Here is a 25,807-nt window from a genome sequence, read left to right as displayed (position 1 = left end):
CCCACCCTGTTTCTGCTCAGTGGGGTCTCGGGGGACCACCCCCTGGAGTTTGGTTGGAAGGCCCACACCCTTCCAGCTCCACCCATAGGGCTGCTGCACAGAGACCTTAATGGAACTTGCTGTTCCTACTTTGGTCTGTTTTTGTTTTCTTTTGCTGTGCTGGAGATCAAACTCTTGGCCAGGTGCATACTATGCACACAGAACTACTGAGAAGCATCCCCAGCCCAGGTTTGGTTTTGTTTTGTTTGAGGTCACTTTTCTTTGATCCCCAGCTGTTATGGCACCATTGGCCACACCCTTTTCCTGAAAAGTCTTTCCCTTGACCTCTGGGGTCAAACACACTGTGACTTCTCCTGACTCAGTGCTCTGCCAGACTCTTCTTACCACCCATTAACCCTGAGGTCCCATCAGGGGGCGTGCCTGGCTTCCTGGAGGCTTCTCCAGTGCACAGGACTTTGTGTCCTCGTTTTCCATGTTGGAATGAACCTGGTAGAGATGCTGTACCCAAGATGAACAGATGCTCAGGGCTAGCCCAGATTCTAGTAGTGGGGCAGGAACAGCCACTGGGAAAGAGGAGCCCTAGTTAGTGTGAGAAAGAGAAAAGTCCACAAAGTGTGTTCCAAAGCTGGCCTTAGCCAAGAAGGGAATCAGGAATCCTTCGAAGCTTCATTTGCCTTTCCTGACTCAAGTCCCTTGCTGGGGGTGGGGTGGGGGGTGGAGGGGTACAGTTGTAGGAACAACACACACGTCGATGCAGGGATTAGGATCTGACCAGGAAAGGGAGTCCTGGTAGAAGAGGCCTTTGGAGGGGGAAACCATTCAAGACTTTATTGCTGAGAAGGGGAGATGGCTCAGTGGGCAGTGAAGATGCTTGCTGTGTAAACCTGAGTTCCATTCCTGGAGCCCACACTGGGGAAAAGACAACAACAGGCAGTAATTCCAGCACTCCTGCTGTGAGAATGACCCGGAAGCTGTCAGGCCAGCTACATGGAATAGGCAGCAAAGTGACAGAAACAAGAGAGATCCTGTTTCAACAAGGTGAAAAGAGAGCCAACTCCTCAAAGTTGTTCTGTGACCTCCACATGTACTCTGTGTCATGCACACTGGCACATACATATACCACACATTAAAATACACATACATACCATACATTAACACACACCACACACACTTAACACACACATAACATGCAAATATTAACACAAATACACATATCACACAGTCATTAACACACATATACCACACATAAATTAACACACATACACATACCATAAACACATTAAGACACACACACACATTAACACATACACAGACCACATATACATTAACACACACATAACATGCACATATTAACACAAATACACATATCACACACTCATTAACACACACAACACACATGCCATAAACACATTAAGACACACATTAACATATACACAGACCACACATATATTAACACACACATACCACACACACATAACACACAATACCATAAACACATTAAGACACATATTAACATATATATATCACACATTAACACACACACCACACACACATTAACACATACACACATATCACACACACACATACCACACACACATCAAACAGTAACAAGAGAAGCTTGTCAGCTCAAGAAGACCTGTTAAAAAAACACTGGAGTGCCGGGGGAGTTGGTGGCGCACGCCTTTAATCCCAGCACTCAGGAGGCAGAGGCAGGCGGATCTCTGTGAGTTCGAGGCCAGCCTGGTCTCCAGAGCGAGTGCCGGGACAGGCTCCAAAGCTACACAGAGAAAGCCTGTCTTCTGTCTTGAAAAAAACCCAAACAACAAACAAGAAAAAAAAAAAAAAAAAAAAAAACCACTGGATCCTGAACTGGGGTGGGAGGAAGAGTTCTCACCCATTCAGCATCAAATATCGAGTAAGCACAGTGTGTCCAGGAGGCAACAACAATGTGAAGAGAACTTTTAAAGAGGATGCATTTATTTATAGTGCAATTAAATGTTCTTTTGAAGTTACATGTGTAGAGGCCACAGAGCTGGGTCATTGGTTGAGAACACTGGCTGCTCTTGCAGAGGACCTGCGTTTGGTTCCCAGCACCCACATAGTGGCTCACAGCCATCTGTAACTCCAGTTCCAAGAGCTCAGATGCCCAATTCTGAACTCTACAAGCACCAGGCACCAGGTACACGCGCGCGCGCGCGCACGCGCACACGCACACGCACACACACACACACACACACACACACACACACGAAAAACAAAACTAAGTAAAAATAATTTCAAGTGTATTATTTTTAAAAGACCGGAGGCAAATTAATCAAACGTGGTTTTTGAGAGGGAGTTTTCTAAGTAGGGGGATTCTAGCCGTGGGTGGGGTGTCAGGAGGCTCAATTTCCAGGCCAGCTCTCCCTCTCTCTTGCTGGGTGACTGTGAAAATCTTCCACTTCATACAGGGAACCAGGCACTCTCCCACTCAGACATTACTTGAGAATAATCAGGACCAGGTGCTTATGGGCAGTTTTATTTGCACAGTTGGTACTGGCCACCCCTGTGTAGGCCCAGCTAGCCAAGCCTTCACCCCAGCCTGGGCCTCTCTCTCTTTCCTAACCTGGGAGGAAGCAGCCCCCAAACCCCCCACCCATCTGTGGGCTCTGATCTCAAATTAGAATTCCACCTCTTTCCTCTGCCTGAGTATGAATCATGAAAAAGCCGCCTACACCATCAGCTGCAGCCCCAGAAACAAAGAAGCTTTGGGCAGTGATTGTCTGGACAGCCACCCTAGCCCCAGAGTGTCATAGGGAAAGGAGGGGACCAAACAGGACAGGTGGCATGTGTGTCACAGGTCTCTTCTTATACCAGGTCTCCACAACTCCCTGGGTGGGTGACAATGTGCTCTGTATCACAGGGAGGAGGTGTCAAGGGAGGCTTAGTCCTCAGTGGGATACTGGCTCAGGGTGGGATGGGTTCTCCCTAGTGCTGATGGTGATTGTCAGCTGTCAATCACAGTTGGGTCTCATCCCCATCGCTGTCCACACCACCTTAGCTTAGTGGTACCAGGAGTTTAAACCCATTTCTGATTGAGTCAATGGGAAGCCTGCTCCTCCCCTGAGGAAAATTCAGTCACAGCTGATTCTCAGGCCTCTTTGTTCTCAGGCCTCAGTCCTCTCTGCCCCTACCCCCACCACACCCCCTCAGAAGCCCACAGATCCAGAACGTTCTGTGATCTTTCAATGGTGGCTGTAACTCAGGTTCTTAGGAGAAGTGACTTCTTCAACAGGATAGGGCATAAACCACACTGGTGCCCCTGTCCCCCCTTGCTAAGCCACCCCCAGCCACCAGCTGCTGTTTCCTTTCACAATGTTCCTACTTGGTCAACCGAATTCACCCCTTTCCCTCAGCCTGCACCTCATTTCTGCCCCCTTTATTTTATTTTATTTTTAATCATAAAGTAGAAGAAATTATGCTCATTCTTCCATCTGACTTTAGCTTGTCAGGCACACAGTCAAGATAAACAATTGTTGGTTTTCAAGACAGGGTTTCTCTGTACAATCACAGCTGGCCTGGAACTTGCTCTGTAGACCAGGCTGGCCTCAGACTCAGAGATCCACCTGCCTCTGCCTCCCAAGTGCTGGAACTAAAGGTGTGCGCCACCACCGCCTGGCAGAAAGAAATTTCTTATCAATGCTGTTACCTTCTTTTCTCATGGCAGTCTTATGTTCTAATACTAAGAGCCCCATGGCTGGGAGTAAAGCTTGCTTGTAGAGGGCTTGCCTGGCACAGATGAGGCTCTGGAGTCCACCCCTGGTACAGAGAGAAAGAGGAAGAAGGAAGGGAATTGAGAAAGAATGAAAGAGAGAGAAAAAGACTAGGACAACAAATGAAAGAATCCTATAGTTGTTTGTGTGGTCACCCACGCATCTAAATGCATCAGATTTCCCTGGGAAAATGTGTTCTGACAGGGTCTTGGAAAACATGGAAATTGAAAGTTGTGCCCTGTCTCCATCTTTAGAATGTTCAAATTATGTTGGGTAGCCATCTTAATTTTTTTTTTTCTAGAACAGTGATTCTCAACCTGTGGGCTGAGACCCCTTTGGGAGTCAAATGACCCTTTCACAGGGGTCCCACATCAGATATCTTGAAAATCAGATATTTACATTGATTCATAACAGTAGCAAAATTATAGTTCTGAAGTAGCAATGAAATATTTTGTGGCTGGGGTCGGCACAACATTAGGAACTGTATTAAAAGGTCTCAGCATTGGGAAGGTTGACAGCCACTGTTGTAGATGGCCTGGAGCTCACTAGTTGCCCAGGATGGTCTGAACTCACAGAAATCCTCCTGTCTCAGCTCCCACAAAGTGTGGGCCACCATACCTGGCTCTCTTGACTTCATCTGCCATGGAGGATGTGCCGTTGTGTAATAGACACCAGTAAATACCCCACACAGCTACATCCTAGCCTGCCTTCATCCTGGGCAACTGTGGGGAGTCAAGTGTGCCCTGTGCTCTCTACAGTGCAGGAGCACAGTGAGAGGATTGTCACTGCATCACTTAATTAATCTGGTTCTAAAGAGATCAAACTCCAGTCCTGAATCTCTCCGACTGTCTTCTGCCAGAGCCAGGCCTTCCCGTGCACACCGCCGCTCCTGCACACTGCTCTAGGGACCTGAGCAGGTAAGCAGCTCTACTCTCACTTTCTTACCTCGATTTAGCTTTCCCTTCACTTAGGTCTCGGGAATAGGCTGGCAGGGGACATGTACCACCAAGAAATGGCACTAAGAAGTGACATTCTAACCCCCTAGGATAAGTCTCATTTCACATTAGACCTTTGTCCTGTCTGTCTGTCTGTGTCTAGGGGCAGGGTTGCCCTGATCCTGGATCTCCAGGGTGGCTTGTAACATCTCCAGGACAGAGGTGTCTCCAAGGCCTACAGCTTCAGCAGGAGGTCAAGTGTTATCAAAGAGTCTTTCAAAGAACACGTGACAACCTAGCGGGTTCTTCCCCTGGGGACCTCATATTTTAGTTGTTGAGTGTTTATTTGAGTGGATGTTAAAAATGAATGTTGATAGTTCAAAAGAAGCTTGACCTGACCTGGAGGTAAAGCATTTGGAGACTTTCTTTTTAGAGAGAGAGAGAGAGAGAGAGAGAGAGAGAGAGAGAGAGAGTCTGTGTGCTCCTGTGTGTGTGTGTGTGTGTGTGTGTGTGCTCCTGTGTGTGTGTGCTCCTGTGTGTGTGTGTGCTCTGTGTGTGTGTGTGTGTGTGTGTGTGTGTGTGTGTGAGAGAGAGAGAGAGAGAGAGAGAGAGAGAGAGAGAGAGAGAGAGAGACAGAAAGTGAGAGAGAGCGCATGTGCTCATGTGTATATGTGCGTGTGTGCTCCTGTGTGTGTGCGCTCATCTGTGTATGTGTGTGTGCTTGTATGTATTGACAGGCACATAAAAGGCCAGAGGTGATGTTTTCCTTCTATGGTGTCCACTTTATCCATTTACTTATTTTTTGAGACAGTCACTCACTGACCCCAGAGCTTGCTGTTTAGGCTGGACTGGCTGGCCAGCAGGCCAGCTGGAGCCTGTCTCTGCCCTCCCCCAGTGTAGGGTTATAATCTACCGTGCCACTGTGCCCAGCTTCTTTGTGACTTCTGGGGATCCAAACTTGGGTCCTCATGCCGGTGTGGCAAGCACTTTACCCACTGAGCCATCCCCCCCAAGCCCAGGACACAAGTTTGTTTTTGATGAATTGTTTTAAAGTGTCAAGAGAGGTTGTGCCCCCTCCCCCTCAAGCACCACACAAGATAGAATTTCTCTGTGTGGCTTTGTCTGGCTGTCTTGGAACTCACTCTGTAGACCAGGCTGGCCTCAAATTCACAGAGATCATCCTGCCTCTGCCTCCAGAGTGTAGGATTAAAGGCGTGCGCGTACTCTCCTCGCCTCCCTTGGACTATGCTCTTCAACAAAGTAATATATCCTGTAAATGAGATGATTTAAAGTTGACTTGTCAGCAGGCACTAAGTGTTGTACATGGTGTCCTGGTGTAAGAGCTGCCACAGAAACTTGAGTGACTATGTTTGGGAGACTGTTCCCTCCTGTTGCTCACAACAGCCCCTTAGGGCAGGTGTTATGTTTCACAGAACAGGAAAGGGACCCAGAGAGGTGAGATGAGGACTGTTTTCACCGCTGGCCGTGACCTGGTAGGGATGATGGGTCTGGAGAAACCAGACCCTGGCCCAGCAGTTCAGCCATGCTCTCTGAGCTGTGCAGAGAATAAGGATGTCCTCCAACTTGCTGGCTAAGCTCTGACTGGCTGACCCGAGCCTATGCTAGGACAGGTAGCAGGCTGGGAACGGGGCAGGGGCATGGTGAAACAGAGAACCAGAAAGAAGCAGAAAGACAGGCAAAGACCTGCAGGCGATGCCAGCTCTAGAATATGTCAGAAGAACTAAACCCACTCCCACCTACCAGTACCGGTCTCTAAGGCAACGCTGACACCCAGTCTGCCCACAGGTAAGAATCTGAGTCAAAGAAAAGCCATGAACATGAGGAGAGCATCACACACAGCCTCCAGCGCCATGAATAGTGGCAGCCTAGCACCCTTTCCTGCTGGGGCAGCCAGCCTCCTACATTCCTGCTTTCCAGGGGCCTCTGTTGAATCCCTTGGGGGTGTCTTTCTCGTCTTTGGAGTACTTGCCCATTCCTCTGCCTTTGCTCTACTGTCACCCATAAAGTTTAGTAGTGACTTCCAGGCTGGGTTTAGGAGGTAAACATTGGTTCAAAGAGAACTCACTCCATGGTGGCTACATAGGCCTGTATTCCCAGAGCTCGGAAGAAGCAGATCGCAGGGTCAGGAGTTCAAGACCAGCCTAAGCTACATAGGAAGTTGGAGGCCAGCCTAGGTTATGTGAGAACCTGTCTTACCCTCCCCCAAGAGAGAGCTAACACACAGGTAGTGAAGAAACTATGCTCAGAGTGGATTATGTTTGCAAGCAGAGGGGTGTAGGGAAAGCATGAAGGTCTCACCACACCCCAACAGTCCCACTGAGCCAGGTAGGGCAGGGAAATCAGCCCCGCTAGGCAGATGGGGAGAGGCTCAGGGAAGAGAGGGTGAAGAGCTGGGGGAACCCAGAGGAAGGCACTTAGGGTCATCCAGAACAAGATGAGGGGCTTGGCCGTGGGGGCAAGAGGAAGGCTGGTAGAGTATGGAGAGAGAAGGAAACATCGAGGCCTGCTCTCTGGCCCAGCCGAGCAGCCACAGGAGAAGTGGCCAGGGTAATTCACCAAGGATGTTGAGGGTGTTGCAGGCTTGGGGGGGGGAGCATGGCAGGGCACCGAGGCTGCTTGTGGTTAGCTGGGGGTGAGAAGCGATGTTTAATACCTATTAAGAGAAGTCTCAAAAACATCCAGTTCCAGGAACCGTATTTCAGAGATCAGCCTGTTTTCTTTACCTTAAAACAAACTAAGCAACGCTCTTCTTAAATCTCCCCACCACTCCCTGCCTTTTTTTTTTTCTTTTTCAGTTTCTTGAGACAGGGTTTCTCTGTGTAGACCAGGCTGGCCTCAAACTCACAGAGATTCATTCAAGTGCTGTGATCAAAGGCATGTACCACACATGCCTTGAAGCTAGGGCATGTGGCACAGCTGTATGTAATTCCCCCGCCTTTGCTGTGTTGTGGGGCCCCTAAGAGGCTCCTGGAGCCTCTCATTATCACTCAACACCTTATCCCGGAATTAATTATATTTGTGGAAACTGAGGCCCAAGTAGCTGTTTGACTAGCTCAAGTCTAAGTAGCAAGCAAGTGGCAGGAGCTTGCTCTAGGACCTACCAAGCCCCGAACTGCTTCCAACTACTGTAACTCTGCCATGTGGAGCAGCCCTTTAATGGCTACTGTTGCTGACCATAAAATCTCCGAATACAAAATTGCTTTTGTTTTGGAATTAATGCTTTTATATTTCCTTTTTTTTTTTTTTTTTTTTTTTTTTTTTTTTTTTTTTTTTTTACAGGGGTTTTCCATGGAGCCCTGGCTATCCTGAAACTTGCTCTGTTCCAGGCTGGCCTGGAACTCATAGAGATCCACCTGCCTCTGTCTCCTGAGTGTGGGGATCAAAGGCATGTGACATCACTTCCTGGCCTGCTTTTATATTTCTTATTACAAAAGTTGAACATGTTTTAGAATTTTTTTTTTTTTTTTTTTTTTTTTTAAAGCTAAGGTCTTCTGGTATTGCCCAGACTGGCCTCAAACTCCCATGTTCAAGTGATCCTCCTGCCTCAGCTTCCGGAGTAGCTGGGGCTACAGACATAGACTGCATTGCCCAACTATGCTTTGGAAAAATTTCAGAGTGTCAAAAACCAAAGAAGAAAATTAAAATACTTCATAATCCTGCAATCAGAATCGACCCCTGTGAATATTTTAGAAGCCACCCCCTTCTCCCCCTCCCCTTTGCCCTTCTCCCTCTGATTAGCTTTATTGAGACAGGATCTTCCTATGTTGTCTAGGCTGGCGTCAAGGTCATGATCCTCCTGCCTCCGTGCTAAGTCCTGGGATTGCAAGCATGTGCCACTACTCTAGGCTGTCTTTCTTGTTTCTAGTAAACATGCACAGTTGCTGAAAATTGTCATCTGCTTTTGCAATTTTTTAACTGCTTTACTGAACTTTTTTTGGGGGGGTACAGTTTCGAGACAGGGTTTCTGTATAGCTTTGGAGGCTGTCCTGGAACTAGATCTTGTAGACCAGGCTGGTCTGGAACTCACAGAGATCTGCCTGCCTCTGCCTCCCGAAGGCTGGGATTAAAGGCATGTGCCACCAACGCCTGGCCTTTACTAAGCTTTCTAAGTGCTTATACTATACACATTGGAAGTATGCATGGGACTGGGCTCAGTAGGCACAGTCCCTTCTGTGTGAGCCTAAGGGTGTGGTGGCACACACCTGTGACCCCTGTGCTGGAGGGCAAAGGTGGGTTGGGGACTCCCTAGCCAGCTATTCAAGCCAAAATGGTGAGCTCAGGTTCAGTGAGAGATGATACCTTAAATAATAAGTTGGAGGGCCAGCGAGATGGCTTGCAGGTAAAGGTGTTTCCTTGAAAACCTGGCAACTTAGTGGGTCATAGTGGTGCACCCCTTTAATCCCAGCATTTGGGAAGCAGAGGCAGGTGGATCTCTGAGTTCAAGGCCAGTCTGGTCTACAGAGTGAGTTCCAGGACAGCCAGGGCTACAGAGAGAAACTCTGTCTTGAAAACAAACAAACAAACAAACAAGAAAAGAGCAAACATGGCAACTTGAGCTCAACTCTCAGAACCCACATAAGGGTGTAAAGAGAGAATTAACTCTGCAGAAATTGTCCTCTGACCTCCATAGGTGATCATAGGGGTGCCACTCCCTTCCCACGGTGTATGCCATACACACACACACACACACACACACACACACACACACACACCACACACACACACACACCTTTTTTTTTGTTTGTTTGGTTTTTTTTTGTTTTTGTTTTTGTTTTTTGAGACAGGGTTTCTCTGTGTAGCTTTGAAGCCTATCCTGGCACTCGTTCTGGAGACCAGGCTGGCCTCGAACTCACAGAGATCTGACTGCCTCTGCCTCCCGAGTGCTGGGATTAAAGGTGTGCACCACCAACGCCAGGCTTCATACCTATTTTTTTTTTTAAAAAAAGAAAAACAAAAGATGGAGAAGAGGTTGAAGAAGGCACCCTGACTTTATCCACCATGCACATGTACACACATGCATATACCCTGCACACACGGGTGTGCTCACACATATAATAATGAAAAAATACATTTAAAAAAGATGGTCCAATATGACAGGTAGGATTTTAGTTGGGGGGGTGGTAGAGAAGGAAGGGAGGGAGAAGAGAACTGGGATCTTCATGTAATTCAATCTTGTTTGTAATTCAAATATATATATATAAAATAAAATGCGCCCCCAATTTAAAAAAAAAAGATGGTCCAATTTGAGTTTTAAAATGAATTTTGGCATTCCATGTACATACCTGTACATCAAACCACCTTTACAATCAAAACCCTGAGCAGCTCTGCAGCTTCCCTTTGGCCTGCTTGGCCTCCCCTGGGCCTCTCTCTTATGGCCAGGATTCCAGACCAGGAGACTAGGCATGCAGCCAAGGCTTGCTTGCCTATGCTCTGTCTCCTGGCCAGAGAGTGCTTCAGGGAACATGAAAGATTTCTCCAGAATGTATCTCAGGCCCTCTGTACCTTCCACTCAATTTTGCAATGAACCTTTAACTTTGGAAGACGAGGAGGAAAAAGAGGAGAACAAAAATTTGTTTAAGTGGAACACAAAGAGAAGCTTGTGTTCATAATAAGACATCATAAGTATAACAAGAAGACATGTATAAGGACAATTGGGACACATGTGCAAAGCCTAAAACCAGTGCAGGGATTGTAGTTCAGAACTTATAAAGAATGCTAGAAATAAGCAAAAGGCAAGGAGGCCTGGCGGTGGTGACCTCCCAGCACTTGGGAGTCAGAGGCAGGCGGATCTCTGTGAGTTCAAGGCCAGCCTGGCCTACACACTGAATGCCAGGAGAGGCTCCAAAGCTACACAGAGAAAACCTGTCTCAAAAAGGAAAAGAAAAGAAAAAGGCCAGGAAGACGTAAGCGGGGTCTTGTGCAAACAAAACAGGTGTTCAGGAAACATGTAAGGGATGCTCCATCTCTTTAGAAAGTTCACATAGATGCCACTCCTCAGATCGGCAAAAATAAAAGGAAAGTGTAATCCAGTATTCAGGAGAATGTGGGGCAGAGAGGACACTCTCTGTCTGTCACAGCTGTCAGCTCCAATCCCTTTCGAGAGCCATAAAGTTGTCCTGCCAGGTTGTTATTGCTCTAGCTGCTCCTCACCGACTAAGACTTGTGTTTGCTCACTTGACCCCAAAGGCACTTGAGCTTCTGCAGTACACAGGGGCAAGAATCCAGACAACACATTTCCCCATGAAAACAAAGAACTATAAGCAACCCTGGCAGAGGCAGCAGATGAGCCTGGAGTACACAGATATGAATAACTTTAAAAAATCTGTAATCAAGCCATGTAACTTTTCAAGGTCAAATGGATAAGTTGTGGTGTATCACAATGAGATCTGGCACAGAAAACGGATCATCCCAGCTTCACTTACAAGTCAGTGACAAGGGCAGAGCGGCATTGAATGAGGCGTGACAATGCATTATAACTGCATTACCCATTGACTCTCACCCAGAAGTTCTGGAGGCTGAGAGCCAAGCCCAGGTTCACAGAGCCAGCTGGGCCACCTGAGAAGGCCTCTGGGGAGGGTGTGACTTCTGGCAGTCCCACCCAAGGCTTCACAAGCTTTTCCCAGTCTGCATTTCCCGCTTTGGTAAGAACTCCATATTGGATTAGGGCCCATGCTAATGACCTTGTTTCAACTTGTGTCCCTCTGCAAAGACCCTATCTCCAAGTAAGGTCACCTTCTGAAGTACTGGGTTAGGACTCTCAAAACACCTCTTTGGAGGGACACAGTTCCACCCACAACAACAACAATAACAAGACAGCGGCATTCATGTGTTATGGCAACACTAATAAAATGTTCAGAGATCCGTAGATAGGAGTTCACTGAAGTGGAGGGCAGTGATAAAGGCTAAGTTTGGCTGAGGTGTGGCGTGTGACTGGAGCGTAACATGCCCCGAGAAGACTTTATCATTTTTCTTCTTGCTTTTAGCTTGGGATACAACCACAGGGCTAAGCACACACTCCACCACTGTGCTGCACTCCAGCCCTATTCTTCTGTTTTTTCGGACAGGCAATGGGTTTCTTTTAGTACTCTTTATGATACGTGTGTTATTTTTGTGTGTGGGTGTGTATATGTTGTGTGTTCATGTGGATATACACAGCTATGATACCCATGCATGTGTGTGCATGTGGGGACCAGAGGTCTCTGTCAGGTGTTTGTCGTCCTTGGCAGCTCTACACTTTTTTTTGTTTTGAAACAGGGTCTCTAACTGAACCTGGAACCCTCCCTCTGGCCAGGCTAGTCAGCCAGTGATCCCCAGAAATCTGCTGTCTCCCTTGCCTGCCCCCCAAGCACTGGGGTTCCAGATCCACTGGACACGGTTTTGATGTGGAGGCTGGGAATCAGAGTTCAGGTCCTCAGGCTTGTGCAGCAGGCAAGGAACCAACTGAGCCACCTGCCCAGTCCCGTGCATATTTTATTTCTTTTAAGATGGGGTCCCACATACACAGGCTGGTCTCCAACTCCCTGTATTACCAAAATGACCTTCTCTGAATGCTGGGATTACAGGCACATGCTCTATTCTCAGCTGTGGTTTTTTGTTTGCTTATTTTATTTGTTGTTTGTTTTTCAAGACAGGGTTTCTCTGCATAGCTCTGGTCATCCTGGAACTCTCTCTGTAGACCAGGCTGGCCTGGAACTCCCAGAGATAAGCCCTGCCTCTGCCTCTGCCTCTGCCTCTGCCTCTGCCTCTGCCTCTGTTGTTATTTTTCTTTTAGAGGCAATTTATAATAAGTGCTTACTCTCAAAACAAGAAACAAAAAGATTGAAGCTACTGTGCACAGCATGTTGGAGTTCGGGAAGGTAGGAAGGAAGAAAATCCGGAGGGAGACGAGGGCGTCTTCCTGTGAAAACTGTTGACTTCTGAGAGGTTAATGGCTTACCCAGGTTCATACAGCTAGTGTGGATCATTTTTGGAGTGGCACCTGTGTCCCCAACCCCATCACACAGTTCCTTCCTACATGGCTGCTGCATCTTTCCTGAGGTTATTATCTGTGTCCTGTGCTGCTGGCCATCAGGTTACACATAGTAGGTGCTTAGTGAAGGCACACTGTCTTCTCTGTCTCCCTTCTCACTCCATGTCGTTTATATACCAAGGCTGACTCTCACCTGCCCTCTGGCCAAGTGCAGACCTCCAGAGTGCACAAACTGCAGGGCTGAGTCCTGGGTTCCTGAGTTGACCCTGGGAAAGCAGCCAGAGCCATTGCTCTAGAGAGAATGTTACTGGCTCCCCGAGTGTGAGGACCAGTGGGACAGTTGTCACTGAGACTGTGTCCACACATGTCCCCACCCGACACCACAGTTGTTCTGGAACCTGGGATTTGGTACAGCGAACTAGAGAACTTGTGACCTCAGCTCATCAGTCCTGGGGTGATGGACCAAGTTCAACTTCTGCACCTCCTGTCCATCAAGATAAAGGAATACCGCACTGTTTTGTGATCGGACACGTCATTGTCTGGCTTCTTGAAGTGCAAGGGTTGAGGGAGACAGCCTGCAAGTCTCTTCCAGTAATAGATTCTCGACCGTTTAGCAAGATTTCCTTTGAGCCTGCAAAACTAACCACTGAAGACATGGGTTCCTGTTTTACTTTGCTTAAACTGGAGTTAGCTTGCCAGGAACTGTAGGAATCAAAAATAGACAGAAAGCTGGGTGAGATGTGGCTCTGAAGACAGACCTGGGACATTGGGGTGGCATGCAGAGGTACCACTCCAGAGAATCTGAAAGCCAGTCTCAGGATAAGGAAATCACATAAAGATGTGTATATTGTTAAAAAAAATAAAAAACTCAAACCTAAATAATGTTCATAAATTGAAGACTAGCTTACTATCGCATTCATATAATCAGCTATCATGAAGTCATTAAAATCATATTAGCCAGGAGTTGAACACACATCTGTTGTCCCACACTTTTAAGACTGAAGCAAAAAAGATCAGGGGGATTTGCAACCAGCCTGGACTATGTAAGGAGACACTGTATTTAAAGAAAGAAAGAAAGAAAGAAAGAAAGAAAGAAAGAAAGAAAGAAAGAAGGGAGGGAGGGAGGAGGGAGGGAGGGAGGAGGGGAGGGAGGGAAGGAAGGTAGGAAGGAAGGAAGGAAGGAAGGAAGGAAGGAAGGAAGGAAAAAGGCAAGCACTAGTAGTGCACTCCTTTAATCCCAGGACTTGGGAGGCAGAGACAGGGTGGGGCAACTATGTGAGTTTGAGGCCAGCCTCATCAACAAGTGAGTTCTAGGATAACCAGGACCGTTGCACAGAAAAACCCTTTCTTGAAGAAAACAAACAAAAACCCCACATTGCCTGGTAGTAGTGGTTCATGCCTTTAAGCATTCAGGAGACAGAGGCAGGTGGATGTCTGAGTTCAAGGCCACCCTTTTCTACAGAGTTCCAGGACAGCCAGGGCTACACAGAGAAACCTTGTCTCAAAAAACAAAAACAAAAAACCAACAAAATCTCTTTGTAGGATTTCAGGAGTACTTATAACAATGCAAAGGTGGTATGTGTAATTGTGTCTTCTGTTGTTGTTGCTTTTGGAGCCAGGGTTTCACCATGTAATTCTGGCTGAACAGACTAGATGAGGCCACTAGGGTGGCCTCAAACTCATAAAGATCCACCTGCTTCTTTCTCCTGAATGTGATTGTACTAACATAAATTATAGATAAACAGACTGGTAGATAGACACACATTTATATTCAGTGTGTAGGAAGACACAGTGTACTTGTCTCTGAGCAATGTGTTTTTTTGTCTATGAGTTTTTTTTACAGTTAAAGAGATACATTATATGCTTGCCTTTTTAGGCTTTCCTAGACATCCTGAGGTGTTCTGTTGTAGCAACTAAATCTGCTAATTTGTGCCACTCCACACTTCTCTCCATTTTTCCCTGTCTTATCTACTTGCATACCTTTGCTATTCACAGCCTCTTAGCTACTTTTCTGCTGTTATAACAAAACACCATGATCAAAGCAACTCCTAGGAGCATTTACTGGGGGAGAGTGTCAGAATAATTATCTCTGCATGTTATGAGCATTTAGAATTATCTGAATAGCAAGTAGGTCTGCAAGCTTATTTTCATGACTGGAGAATATTTTTTAAAAATGTGCCATGTCTGGGCTGGAGAGATGGCTCAGCAGTTAAGAGCACTGACTGCCCTCCCAGAGGACAGGGGTTCAATTGCCAGCACCCAGCTCACACCTGTGTGTAATTCCAGTTCCAGGGAATCTTACACCTTTAGACCAATTCACATAAAATAAAGCTAAATAAATAAAATAGAAAGACTGGGGACACTGTGGGGACATGTTCAGCAGGAGGTTAATGGCATGAGTCTAAAAGATTACAGTGACGGATCATGAAGCCTCAGGCCATGCTCAGCTTGTATCAAGTCTTAGCTGAAAATAACAGAAAGGATTTTGATAATGCATTGACATAAACTTTATCCCCAAAGAGTCCTGTCTTGCTTGTTGTCTAACAATGGCCAAAGGATGGCATTCCCCAATGGACAGCCATCGTTCAAGTGAGGCTTCCTAGACTTCTATTGGCTCTTTCAACTTTGGGGTGTTGTCTTTGAACTTGGCCATCATCAGCAATGTTCACACCCAGGGGTTCCCTTCAGGGCTCCATAGCCTTTCCAGTACTCTCTTCCCTGAATTCCTTAAGAACAGAACTCTGGAGCTGGAGAGATGGCACTTGCAGCTCGTGCAGAGGACCTGGGTTTGGTTCCCATCACCTACATGCTGGCTGTTCACAAGATCTGTAATTCGCTGGGTGTTGGTGGCGCATGCCTTTAATCCCAGCACTCAGGAGGCAGAGGCAGGTGGATCTCTGTGAGTTTGAGACCAGCCTGGCCTACAAGAGCTAGTTCCAGGACAGCCTCCAAAGCCACAGAAAAACCCTATCTCAAAAAACCAAAAATAAGAGAAAAAAAATCTGTAACTCCAGGTCCAGGGGATCCAACACTTTCTTCTGGCCTTTTTGGAAATTGCACACTGATGGTGTATGTATATGCACACAGACAAACACTCATACATAGATTTTAATATTAAAACAAAAACCAGAACTCTGGTTTTGTTGGGGATGACAGAGTGGATCACCCAGGCCATGCTGGGAATTATGGCAACCCTATGTCACCAGCCCATCTGGCTATTGAAGGTGCCGAGTGACCATCCTAACCAGCAGGACTGACATGAAAAGAGCACTTGTGGCTGCATTATCCTAATATTTTTGACAGGTTTCTGCTTTAGGGAATGGCAAAAGCCACAGTTCCACTGGGAAAGCTGGAGAATCTAGGAATGCCAGGTTTCGGCTGAGTACCAACCCTGCCCTTTCAGCCCCGCCCTCCACCAGCCTTTCTTAGCCTGAGAAACTACTGTTGGCTTTAACACCTGCAGTCAGGTTTTCTGTTGCTCACAACCTTCCTCTTTACCAGGGACCAGCACTTCCTTCTGCTTTTTCTCCACAGGAGTAAAAAGAGGCTTACCCTGAGGAGGCTTACCTTCTCTCCAGTCCCCACTTAGACCTTTTATGTCCCTGTAGTTCACTCCACCCACAGATTGCCTTTTTTTCAGTTTCCTCCATTCTAACCTCAACTTCCCATTTCCTTTGCTTAATTCCCTCCAAGAAAAACCACCTTCTATTCATGCACGATAACCTAACTCATTGAACATCCCCCACATCAACAAACATCACAAAGATGCCCCCCCCCAGAGACAGACAGACAGAGAGAGAGAGAGAGGAGAGGGAGGAAGGGAGAACACCCCACCCAACCACCCATCACACACTTAAAGAACACCTCTGGTCTTGGTGCAGATACGACATTCTGATCTCTGCTTGGAATATTAGAACATTCCATACAATTGTCTCTTTCCTTCACAGTTAATCCAGTTGGGCCCGTCAATCACTTAGCTAAAAGACCATCACTCAGGGAAGCCAATTCACAGAGGCCAAGCCAAGATGGGCGGAGTAACTATCCCCTTCATGAGGTAATGTACTTTCCTTCCTAGAAGCCCCACCCTCAATACAGTTGCTTAGGGAGCCTCTGCCACAGAGCTCTGTTAGTCTGCCTACTTCTGGGGCTGGAGAAATGGCTCAGTGGTTAAGAGCACTGACTGCTCTTCCACAGGACCTTCTCAGCATCCACATGGAAGCTCACGACTATCTGTACTCAAGAGGATCTGATGTCCTCTGCTGACCTCCTTAGGCACCTTGTTCAACTGATGCACATACATAACACTCATACACATTAAATGAAAGTAAATTTTACAAAGTCTGCCCACTTTTTAAAAATACTAAGAAAAGTGTAACTTTTTCTTTTATTCTATCTCTCTCTCTCTTATTTTTTTTTTTTTTCTAAAACCGTGGTGTCTGTTACCTGATGCTCTGGGATGTCTCTGTCTTCTTTGGGCGTGTCAGTTTGCTGACCTTTAATCCCAGTACTCGGGAGGCAGAGGCAGGCGGATCTCTGTGAGTTTGAGGCCAGCCTGGTCTCCAGTGCGAGTGCCAGGATAGGCTCCAAAGCTACACGGAGAAACCCTGTCTCGAAAAACCAATATATATATATATATATCAATTATTTACCTATTTCTAGGTATGGTCTCACTATGTAGCCATGGCTGCTCTCAAACTCAGAGATCTGCCTGCCTCTGCCTCTAGTGCTGCAATTAAAAGTGTGCACCACCGTGTCCAGCTCTAAGTTCTTTTATTGAGGTTAAAAGCCAAAAAAGGTTGTCTTGGTTTCACTGGTAATAATAAAACACAGGTATACCACACACAACACAGATCACACAATATACTTTTAAAATACTGCGTATGCCACACACAGCATTTGTCATACAGCACATACATACACACACACAGCGCGCACACACCTCACCTCTCTCCTGACCCGCTGATTTTTATACTTTTCTGCTCAGTGGATGCAGAGCTAAGCCCCAGAGTCCCTCTGCACTTCTGCCCACTTACAGCTGCTCATGCCAGACATAGTGCTCTTAATTTACATACAAACTCAGAGCAGAAGAGGTTGCCTCAGGGACCAGGCCCTCCTCTGTCCTGGCACACTGGGAGCCTGAACCTTCTTCCCAGGGTGTGCAGATGGCCTGCCCCAGGGGACGGATATGCCATGGAGAGCATGAGAACAGAGTCTCTCAGGGATTCTCAGTTCCGAATCTGACCTCAGAGGCAGGGCTCCCAGGCCACCCCAAAGGGCTATTTTGGGACACTTGCGCCAGCTCCACCTCCTCCAGAAGAGCAGGGTTGGCCAGAGTACTTGGTATTTGTGGGGATCCTGTGCTGTCTCCTCAGGCTCTTTCCTGAAGTAACACTGCACTTGGGCTGCTGAGGAGCTGTCCACCCAGGAGAGCATCCTTAGACCCAGCCCAGTGAAGGATAGGTGACAGGTGTCACCTTCCTCTGGGTTAGGGGCTCCTGTAGCGTTGCCACTGAATGATGAGAGCACCAAAGGAGTCCCCTAAAAACATGTGCTGGTCAAAGAGAGACTAGGGTGGGCAAGGCAGTGGCCTCTTTCCTGTGAGAAGCTTCCTCCATAGGGGTTAATTTCTGCCTGCTGGATACACAGGTTACATAACCAGGGTCACCTTGGGGTTTGCAGGGGCCCCTGATGTGTCCTGGCATCTGTGATCTTCAATTACCTCCATGTGACTTCCCAGCCTCCTGACATGGCCCACACTGTTCTAAAAGCTGTCCTGGTTTCTGCTCTTCCTGTCCTGGGCAGCCTTGTTGGGCTGGCAGGCAATGGGGTATTAAGGCTTTTTGCTGGGCTATCTGAAACCTTCTGCACTCCACGAGGCCTCGCCCTCTGAGGAGGATCTGCCAGGTCAGCATCTGTGGGTCCAGAAGGAGGAGAGGGGAAGGGTGCCCCGCCTGCAAAGGAACCAGAGTGAGTTCTTTGAAAGGCACTTTGGAAAGAATCTGAGGCGCTGAGGTGTAGTTTAGCCGTAGGCACTTGGTTAGCTCGCACAAGGTCCTGGGGCGGTCCCTAACAGCATGCACACACTCCAAGTTGAAACCTGGCCTGTGACCACGGGCAAATGGGTTTACAGCTGGGGTCCTTTCCTTCCCTGTGATCATGAGCAGTGAACTTGTGAAGATCCTGCAGACTGGGTCACCTGCAATTAGTGGGTGCCTTTCTCATGGGACTCCCCAGGGTGGGGCTTTCTTCTAAGGTTCTTTCTGTAGTCCCAAAGATACTTTATGTGGGAGGGGTCTCTGACACATCACACCAAACATACTAAAACATGCTTGCAAACCTCATGCACAGACACACACAAACACACACACACCACACACACACACACACACACACACACACACACACACACACATACACACTCACACACACACACATGCACATAAGAAACTGCTTAGCAATAAGTAAGTGGATTTTGATCAGCTCTGATTTTTTGGTGGCCATGGTATACACTGCAAATTCTTAGGAAACGAGGAAGAAGGTCACAAAGAGTTTCTAAATGTGATGCCATTTCCCGAACCCTGAATGAATTAACTTACAGGCCAGGCAGAAAATCGTTGGTAACTTAATATCAGGTCGGCACAAGGTTATTCACAGAAATGGGCAGGCACACCAATGAGGCGCCAGCTCCCTCCCCCCTAACTAGTGAAAGTGGTTTTGCTCTTAAGAATCAAATGCATAGCCACTGATCTAGAAGTGCAGGCTACAAGAGTCCACTGAGGAAGTCCCTAACAGGGACTGTGGTTCAAGAAGAGCTCTGGCCACCCAAGCAGGTGTTAGGAATCCTGCAGGAAAAGTGTGCTCTTAGGGACAGTCCCTGCCTCCAGCCTCAGACCTTGTTCCTGAAGAGTCCTAATTTTAGATCAAGGCTTGGCCCCAAGGACTTAATCTCTTTATATGTTTGTATCTGTAGTGTGGTCCCTTTGTTCTAGTGCAGCTCTGTATTCGGAACCTTTGTCCTACTTGCCATGTTTGTTTTAGTTCTCTTTTTATCTTCTATTTCTGATAGGCCCCCCTGGCCAGCAGAACTGAGGAGAGCTTGCCCAGCAAGGGGGACCGTGGCCTCAGCAAAGCCCTGCACTCTGTTGGACCCTTCCTGTCCCTCAGGTTTTGGGAGGGGGGTGGTCCTTGATCTTGAATCCAGACTGCTAGGGTCTGCGGGTGGCCTGGCTTCAAAGTGAGAACGCCTTATGATTTGCAAGTGTGCCAGCCCGGGACTCTTTCCTGGCCCCTCAGCAGGGCCTCTCTCTGAGGGGGTGTGTGAGAAGGGGCTATGGTCAAGGTTGTCCTCAAGGGGGGCATAAACTGCGCATGGTGTGTTCAGTGGTGAGATCCCAGAGCAAACGGGCAAACCAAATGTTTGATGTTGGGTGAGGGGCGTGAATAAAATGTTACCAAGACACATGTGGTACCTGGTACTGTTTAGGTAAAGACACCCACATAAGAACAACACAGCATGCTTTGTGTAGGCTGGTGTGTAAATAAAGGAGTAGGAAGGTCTATGTTCCTTTAAGATTGGGCATAGACATCAAATCCATTGTTATAGGAGGATGGTGTTGTAGACTATGTTCCTGCTTGTGGCCTCAACAAAGCAGGCTAAAAATCAAAATGGAGTCAGGATAAAAGGCAAACCTAAGCGATGCTATTATACCACTCTCAGAGAAATCAAGGTGGGAGAGACAAAAGCCACTGCTCTCAAACAATGAAAATAAAATGGAATGAAAATAAAATTCACGGGCTCGAGAGATGGCTCAGAGGTTAAGAGCACTGGCTGCTGCTCTTCCAGAGGTACTGAGTTCAGTTCCCAGCAACCACATGGTGGCTCACAACTGTCTGTAATGAGATCTGGTGCCCTCTTCTGGTGTGCAGATATATATGGAAGCAGAATGTTCGTTTCTCTGTGGCTTTGGAGGCTGTCCTGGAACTAGCTCTTGTAGACCAGGCTGATCTCGAACACACAGAGATCCACTTGCCTCTGCCTCCCAAGTGCTGGGATTAAAGGCGTGCGCCACCAACGCCCAGCTAATAAAATCTTTAAACACACACACACACACACACACACACACACACACACACACACACACACACGTTCATTAAAAAAAAGAAAAAAGAAAAAAAAAATTCATGCCTTTAATCCCAGCACTCCGGAAGCAAAGACAGGTGGAGGCCAGCCTGATCTACAGAGTGTGTTCCAGGACAGCCAGAGAAACCCTGGCTCAAAAAAAAAAAAAAAAAAAAAAAAAAAGGAAAGAAAATTTCAATGAAAACCAATAAGTATAATAAAAGAGAAAAGAAAAGAAAAGGAAGTTCCCTCCACTTGAATCTTCACAAAAGACACAACCTGAGTTAGTCCCCAGTCTCCAGTCCGGCCTTACAAGGAAGGAGACTTTGAAGCCACCGTCCCCCTTTAGTCTTGGTCTCTGCTTCCTTTGAGCTTTTATTTTATAAAGTCACCCTTGTTCTCTCCTGACCACGGGAGCTACTTTGTCAATGGAACAAAGTGTTAATGGGCCTGGGGTTGAAAGTGAAGCCAACAAACATCTTTAAAGCCAAATGCAATTTTATTCTTTTTTTCTTCCCTCTTTTTTGCAACTTTATTCTTTGGCACCATATATAGTAGTTACCTCAGAGGAAAGCAGTCCATAGGGGATAAAAATGAAAAACTAAGATTTCTCACACTGGATAAAGGTTCACTGGCTGAAGTAAAGCCTTATTAACCTTTTTTTCCCCTTTCTTTCTTTTATTTTTTGAGATGAGGTCTTAGTAATTGTCCAGGCAGCTCTTACAAATCCTGGACTGAGCTGGGTGTGATGGCGAATACCTTTAGTCCCAGCTCTTGGGAAGCAGACTCAGGAGGATCTCTGAGTTTGAGACCAGCCTGGTCTACAGAGTGAGTTCCTGGACAGCCAAAGCTCACAAAGAAATCCTGTCTTGATGGAAAGAGAGAAAAGGAAAGAAAAGAAATCCTGGGCTGGACTGGAGGGTCCCTCTGTTCCAATGAATATTGAGCTTGTTTTTAATCTAAATAATTCTTGGAACTTGGAGAAGGGGTTGGGTAAGCTACTGCTTAGACGCAGAGCCATTGTTTAACTTCCTTCTTTTCAGCTACCTCCTGTGTGAATTGAGCACAGTAAAAATAGCGACAAGAGGGACTTTCAAAGAACTAATTGACCTAGTAGACAGGATATATATATAAGCTAGTTATAATTAGCTTCTTTTTTGAGACAGCGTCTTGTATAGCCAAGGCTGGCTTCAAACTTGCTACATAGCCAGATGACCCTGGGCTCTGGTCCTCTTACCTCCATCTTCTCCAAGTGTTGGAACTACCAGCATGTACCACCATGCTCTGTTTAGTATTTTGTTCTTTTTGTTTATTTGTTTTTGGGACAGTGTTTCACTGTAGTCTTGTTTGGCCTGGAACTAAAAAATCTGCCTGCCTCTACCTCCCAAACGCTGGGATTAGAGGTGTCTCACCACACCCAGCAGTATTTTGTTCTTAAAAGCAATTTTAAGATTTAAAATTTAAGTGTTTATAAAGATGAGCTCTAAATAAAAACCATTTGCCCTTTCCAAAACACATAAGAAAAAGAATGAACAGGGCTGCCTTGAGTTTTCTAGGAATGGACCCCACTCTATTAACATCCTTGGCTCCTAGGAGAAGGGACAGAGGGAAAGATTTGTGTCCTACAGACACAGGGTCTGTGCTGGGTGTAATGAGAATTCACCATATTCCCTAAGCCAGATTTCTCACTTTACAGATGCCAGTAACAATGAGCTTAGGGAATACTGAGAAACAGACCATCGGGGGTTGAGTGTACAGCTCAGTTGTAGAGTAGGTATTAACCTTGCACAAACAAGGCCTTGGGTTTGATCCTCACAAGTGAACAATAACCTTCCTGGAGAACACTGGGATTCAGTTTAACATCATACAACCCCCAAAGAATCTACAACAGTGCCTAAAGCAGCCACACTTGACAGCATGATGTTACAGTGTGAGCAAGGAGATTAATTTATCATCCACACCCTACAGCTGAAGAAAAAGGTGCAAATGTGGTCGAAGGCCTTGGCACACACCTTTAATCCAAGCCTCCAGGAGGAAGAGGCAGGCAGAAATCTGTGAGTCATAGGCTTGCCTGGTCTACAGAGTGAGACTCTAAGAAAGAGAGGGAGAGATGGGGAGAGCAAAGGAAGCAAGCAGCTGAGGAAGCTAGTCCAAAGTCACAGGCTCTGGCAAGCTCTTAGCCACAGCACCCTTTATCTCCCTCCTGCCACATACCACCGCCCACCCCAGCAGGATGCGGCGATGCTCTCAGAGTTTCTGCAAAGCAGGAAGGGAGAAGGCAGTCTTGTGGCCTCCCAGGGCCCTCTAGCAGATGCTTGTCACACACCTAGAGGAGCAACATGGCCTCCTGGGTTGGAATGACAGGTTTTCTTCAGAGCTGGGAAGTCTTAAGGAGACAGGGTGTTAATAATTTAAAAAAGAAATGGTGGAAAGGAGTCACACCATACAGCAAGGCTCACATGGGAGGTTTATTGGAAGAGGAGAGAGAAGGAACAGAGAAGGGGGTAGAGACCAGTCCCTAGGGACAAGAATGGCAGAAGAGAGAGAGACAGACAGACAGACAGAGAGAGAGAGAGAGAGAGAGAGAGAGAGAGAGAGAGAGAGGAAGAAGGAAGATCAGGGAGCTGGGCAAGGCCCAGCTTTTAAAAGAGAATGTAGTGAATGTAGACAGGAGGTGCTCTTACTGGCAGCAGCTGAGGGTGAATCCTAGCAGGACCCCAAGGGCAGTCCAGTACAGATGCCTGAACACTAACACAGGGAGAGCAAGACCATAAGTGTCTTGAGAATACACGGTGAAGTCCTGATCCTGGGTAAAGTGTTTGATTTTATTTGTGAATAAAGAGAAACTCATACAGGATTAGAGTGAGCCCCAAACCCAATAAACAATATCCCTGTTAAAGGAAAAAAAACTGGACAGAGATAACTTTTTAATTTGCTTCCTATTGCTGTGATAAACACCATGACCAAAAGCAATTTGGAGAAGAAAAGTTGGCTTTACCTTACAGCTATATTATGGTTCATTAGGAAAGAAGTCAGGGCAGGAACCAGGAGGCAGGAGCTGATACAGAGGCCACGGAGGAGTGCTGCTCACTGCCTTGCTCATCCTGGCTTGCTCAGCCTGCTTTCTTGTAGCAGCCCTATGAATGACACCACCCAAAGTGGGCTGGACCCTCCCACATCCATTGTTAATCAAGACGTCTACAGACAATATGATGAAGGCCATCCTTCAGTTAAGGTTCCTTCTTCCCAGATGACCTTAGTTCATGTCAAGTTCTCAAAACAAAATGAACAAAAACAAACAGAAAACCAAAACTACCCAGCGCAGGGACTCAGGGAAGACAGAAGCCATATTGAGCTGGAGGTAGGGTTTGAGGGATGAGACTGTGACTGAGACATTGAGATGGTCAGCAGCCCACAACAGAAGAGGCAAGGAAGCATTCCAAGAGCACAGCTCTGCTAATGCTTGACTTAGGACTTCTGGCTCCCAACACGATGAGAGAATGGATTCTTGCTGTCTTAGGCCATGCGTCTTGTGCTGGAAAGCTATTTGGTTAAGTTGCTTCAGAGATGCTTGGGCAATCAAAACCAGGAACAGTAATTACTGTCAACATGTCATGTGCACCAGGTAATGGGCCGACGGATTTTATCTTTGACCCTAATGTATTTTATTATCCTCTTAGATAATAATAAAGCCTGCCAGTCAAATTAGTGAGCTATATAAAACCCAGAGAGGTTAGTAATGAAGTCGGAATCTATGCAAAAACACCTTGAGCTGCACAAGTGGACTAAACTTTGAAAGTTGAAGCTGAACAAGGGCAAAGTCCTTTGTTTAGGTTCAAAGAAGTAATTGTCTGGTTGCAGGATGAAGATTTCTTACCCTGGTGACAGCTCATACAACAAAGGCACTGCCTGGGCACTGTGGATACGCTGCAGTCATGGGAAAGGCAGAGCCTCATAGCCCACGAGACAGAAAACCAGTATCTCAGGAGCCCCTGGGCTAGCCAGGTCACATATGGAGCTCCCCCTATCCCTGGGTGCCATACATCCGGGACTCTAGGCAGGAGAGTGAGGAGTCCATAAACTGCAGTGCAGGGAACAATTGGAACACTGAGGCTGCTTTTCCTGGGAAGGGGAAGCCATGGGAAGGTGGCACATATTTAAATACTTAGTGCCTTTTTGTTTTGTTGTTTTTGAAACAGGCTCTCACTGTGTAGCTATGGCTGTCCTGGAACTCGCAATGCAGACCAACCTGGTCTTGAACTCACAGAGATAAACCCGCTTCTGTCTCCCAGGTGCTGGGATTAAAGGTGTGTGTCATTAAGCCCAGTCTGACTGGCGTTTGTGAAGCAGTGGGGGACAGGCCAATTGTGTGATACTCAGGAGAGAATGGCTCAGTGGTTCCAGGATGGGCACAGCTCAGAGTTAGCCAATTAGAGATAGAGTGCTGTGCTCCCTATGGCTGTAGCAGTCAGTTCAAAAATAGTCTTTTTTTGAGATCCAAACCAGATCAACTGTTAGCCATTGCAGGCATTTGGTTGTACCTAGCTGGAAGACAATCCTTCCATAGGTATCAATACACTGCAGGATGGGAGCCTGCAGACTTCAGAGGGCAGCTGACTGCAGTGAATTCACACAGATGGAGATGTGAGATGGAGACAGAAGCACCCTTCTGGCATTACGGGCAGATCTGGACCAAGGCATACCTGTGACTTTTGATTCTTTGTGATGTGACACTCACCGACTTCCTTTTATGCTTTCACCAGTTATGTCTTTATCATTTGCAATTAGATGTCCTAATGCATCACACCCACCCACAAAGGTAACAACCTGCCCGCTGAGGAGTCACAAAGTAGGAAATGTCACAGTCAATGTTTATCGCACAACTTCTAAATGTGGAAATTATGGTAGATTGTGTGTGTGTGTGTGTGTGTGTGTGTGTGTGTGTGTGTGTGTGTGTGTGTGTGTGCTGGCGGGTCTGTATGTGTGTCACATATGTGCAGTGCTTCTAGAG

At 46.9% G+C, this 25,807-nt stretch overlaps 1 protein-coding gene across 2 annotated transcripts in view; it reads left to right on the top strand.

Annotated features, from left to right (window-relative positions):
- Window positions 1-25,807, top strand: part of Zdhhc19 (zinc finger DHHC-type palmitoyltransferase 19) — a 62,274-nt gene that overhangs the window by 12,578 nt on the left and 23,889 nt on the right. The window contains exons 9-10 of one of the 2 annotated variants that reach the window (XM_035444633.1): window positions 4,612-4,669; window positions 16,625-17,150. The exons of the other annotated variant lie outside the window; for it this stretch is intronic. Of the exons in view, the coding sequence (XP_035300524.1) occupies window positions 4,612-4,665 (54 nt within the window). The 3' untranslated portion in view covers window positions 4,666-4,669; window positions 16,625-17,150. Of the gene's footprint in view, window positions 1-4,611; window positions 4,670-16,624; window positions 17,151-25,807 lie in introns of those variants that run through there. 2 annotated transcript variants of the gene reach the window in all.

Source organism: Cricetulus griseus, chromosome 4, assembly GCF_003668045.3.
Source record: "Cricetulus griseus strain 17A/GY chromosome 4, alternate assembly CriGri-PICRH-1.0, whole genome shotgun sequence".
Lineage (NCBI taxonomy): Eukaryota > Metazoa > Chordata > Mammalia > Rodentia > Cricetidae > Cricetulus > Cricetulus griseus.
Note: the sequence above shows the minus strand (reverse complement) of the source record. Positions and strands in the feature narration are given on the sequence as shown.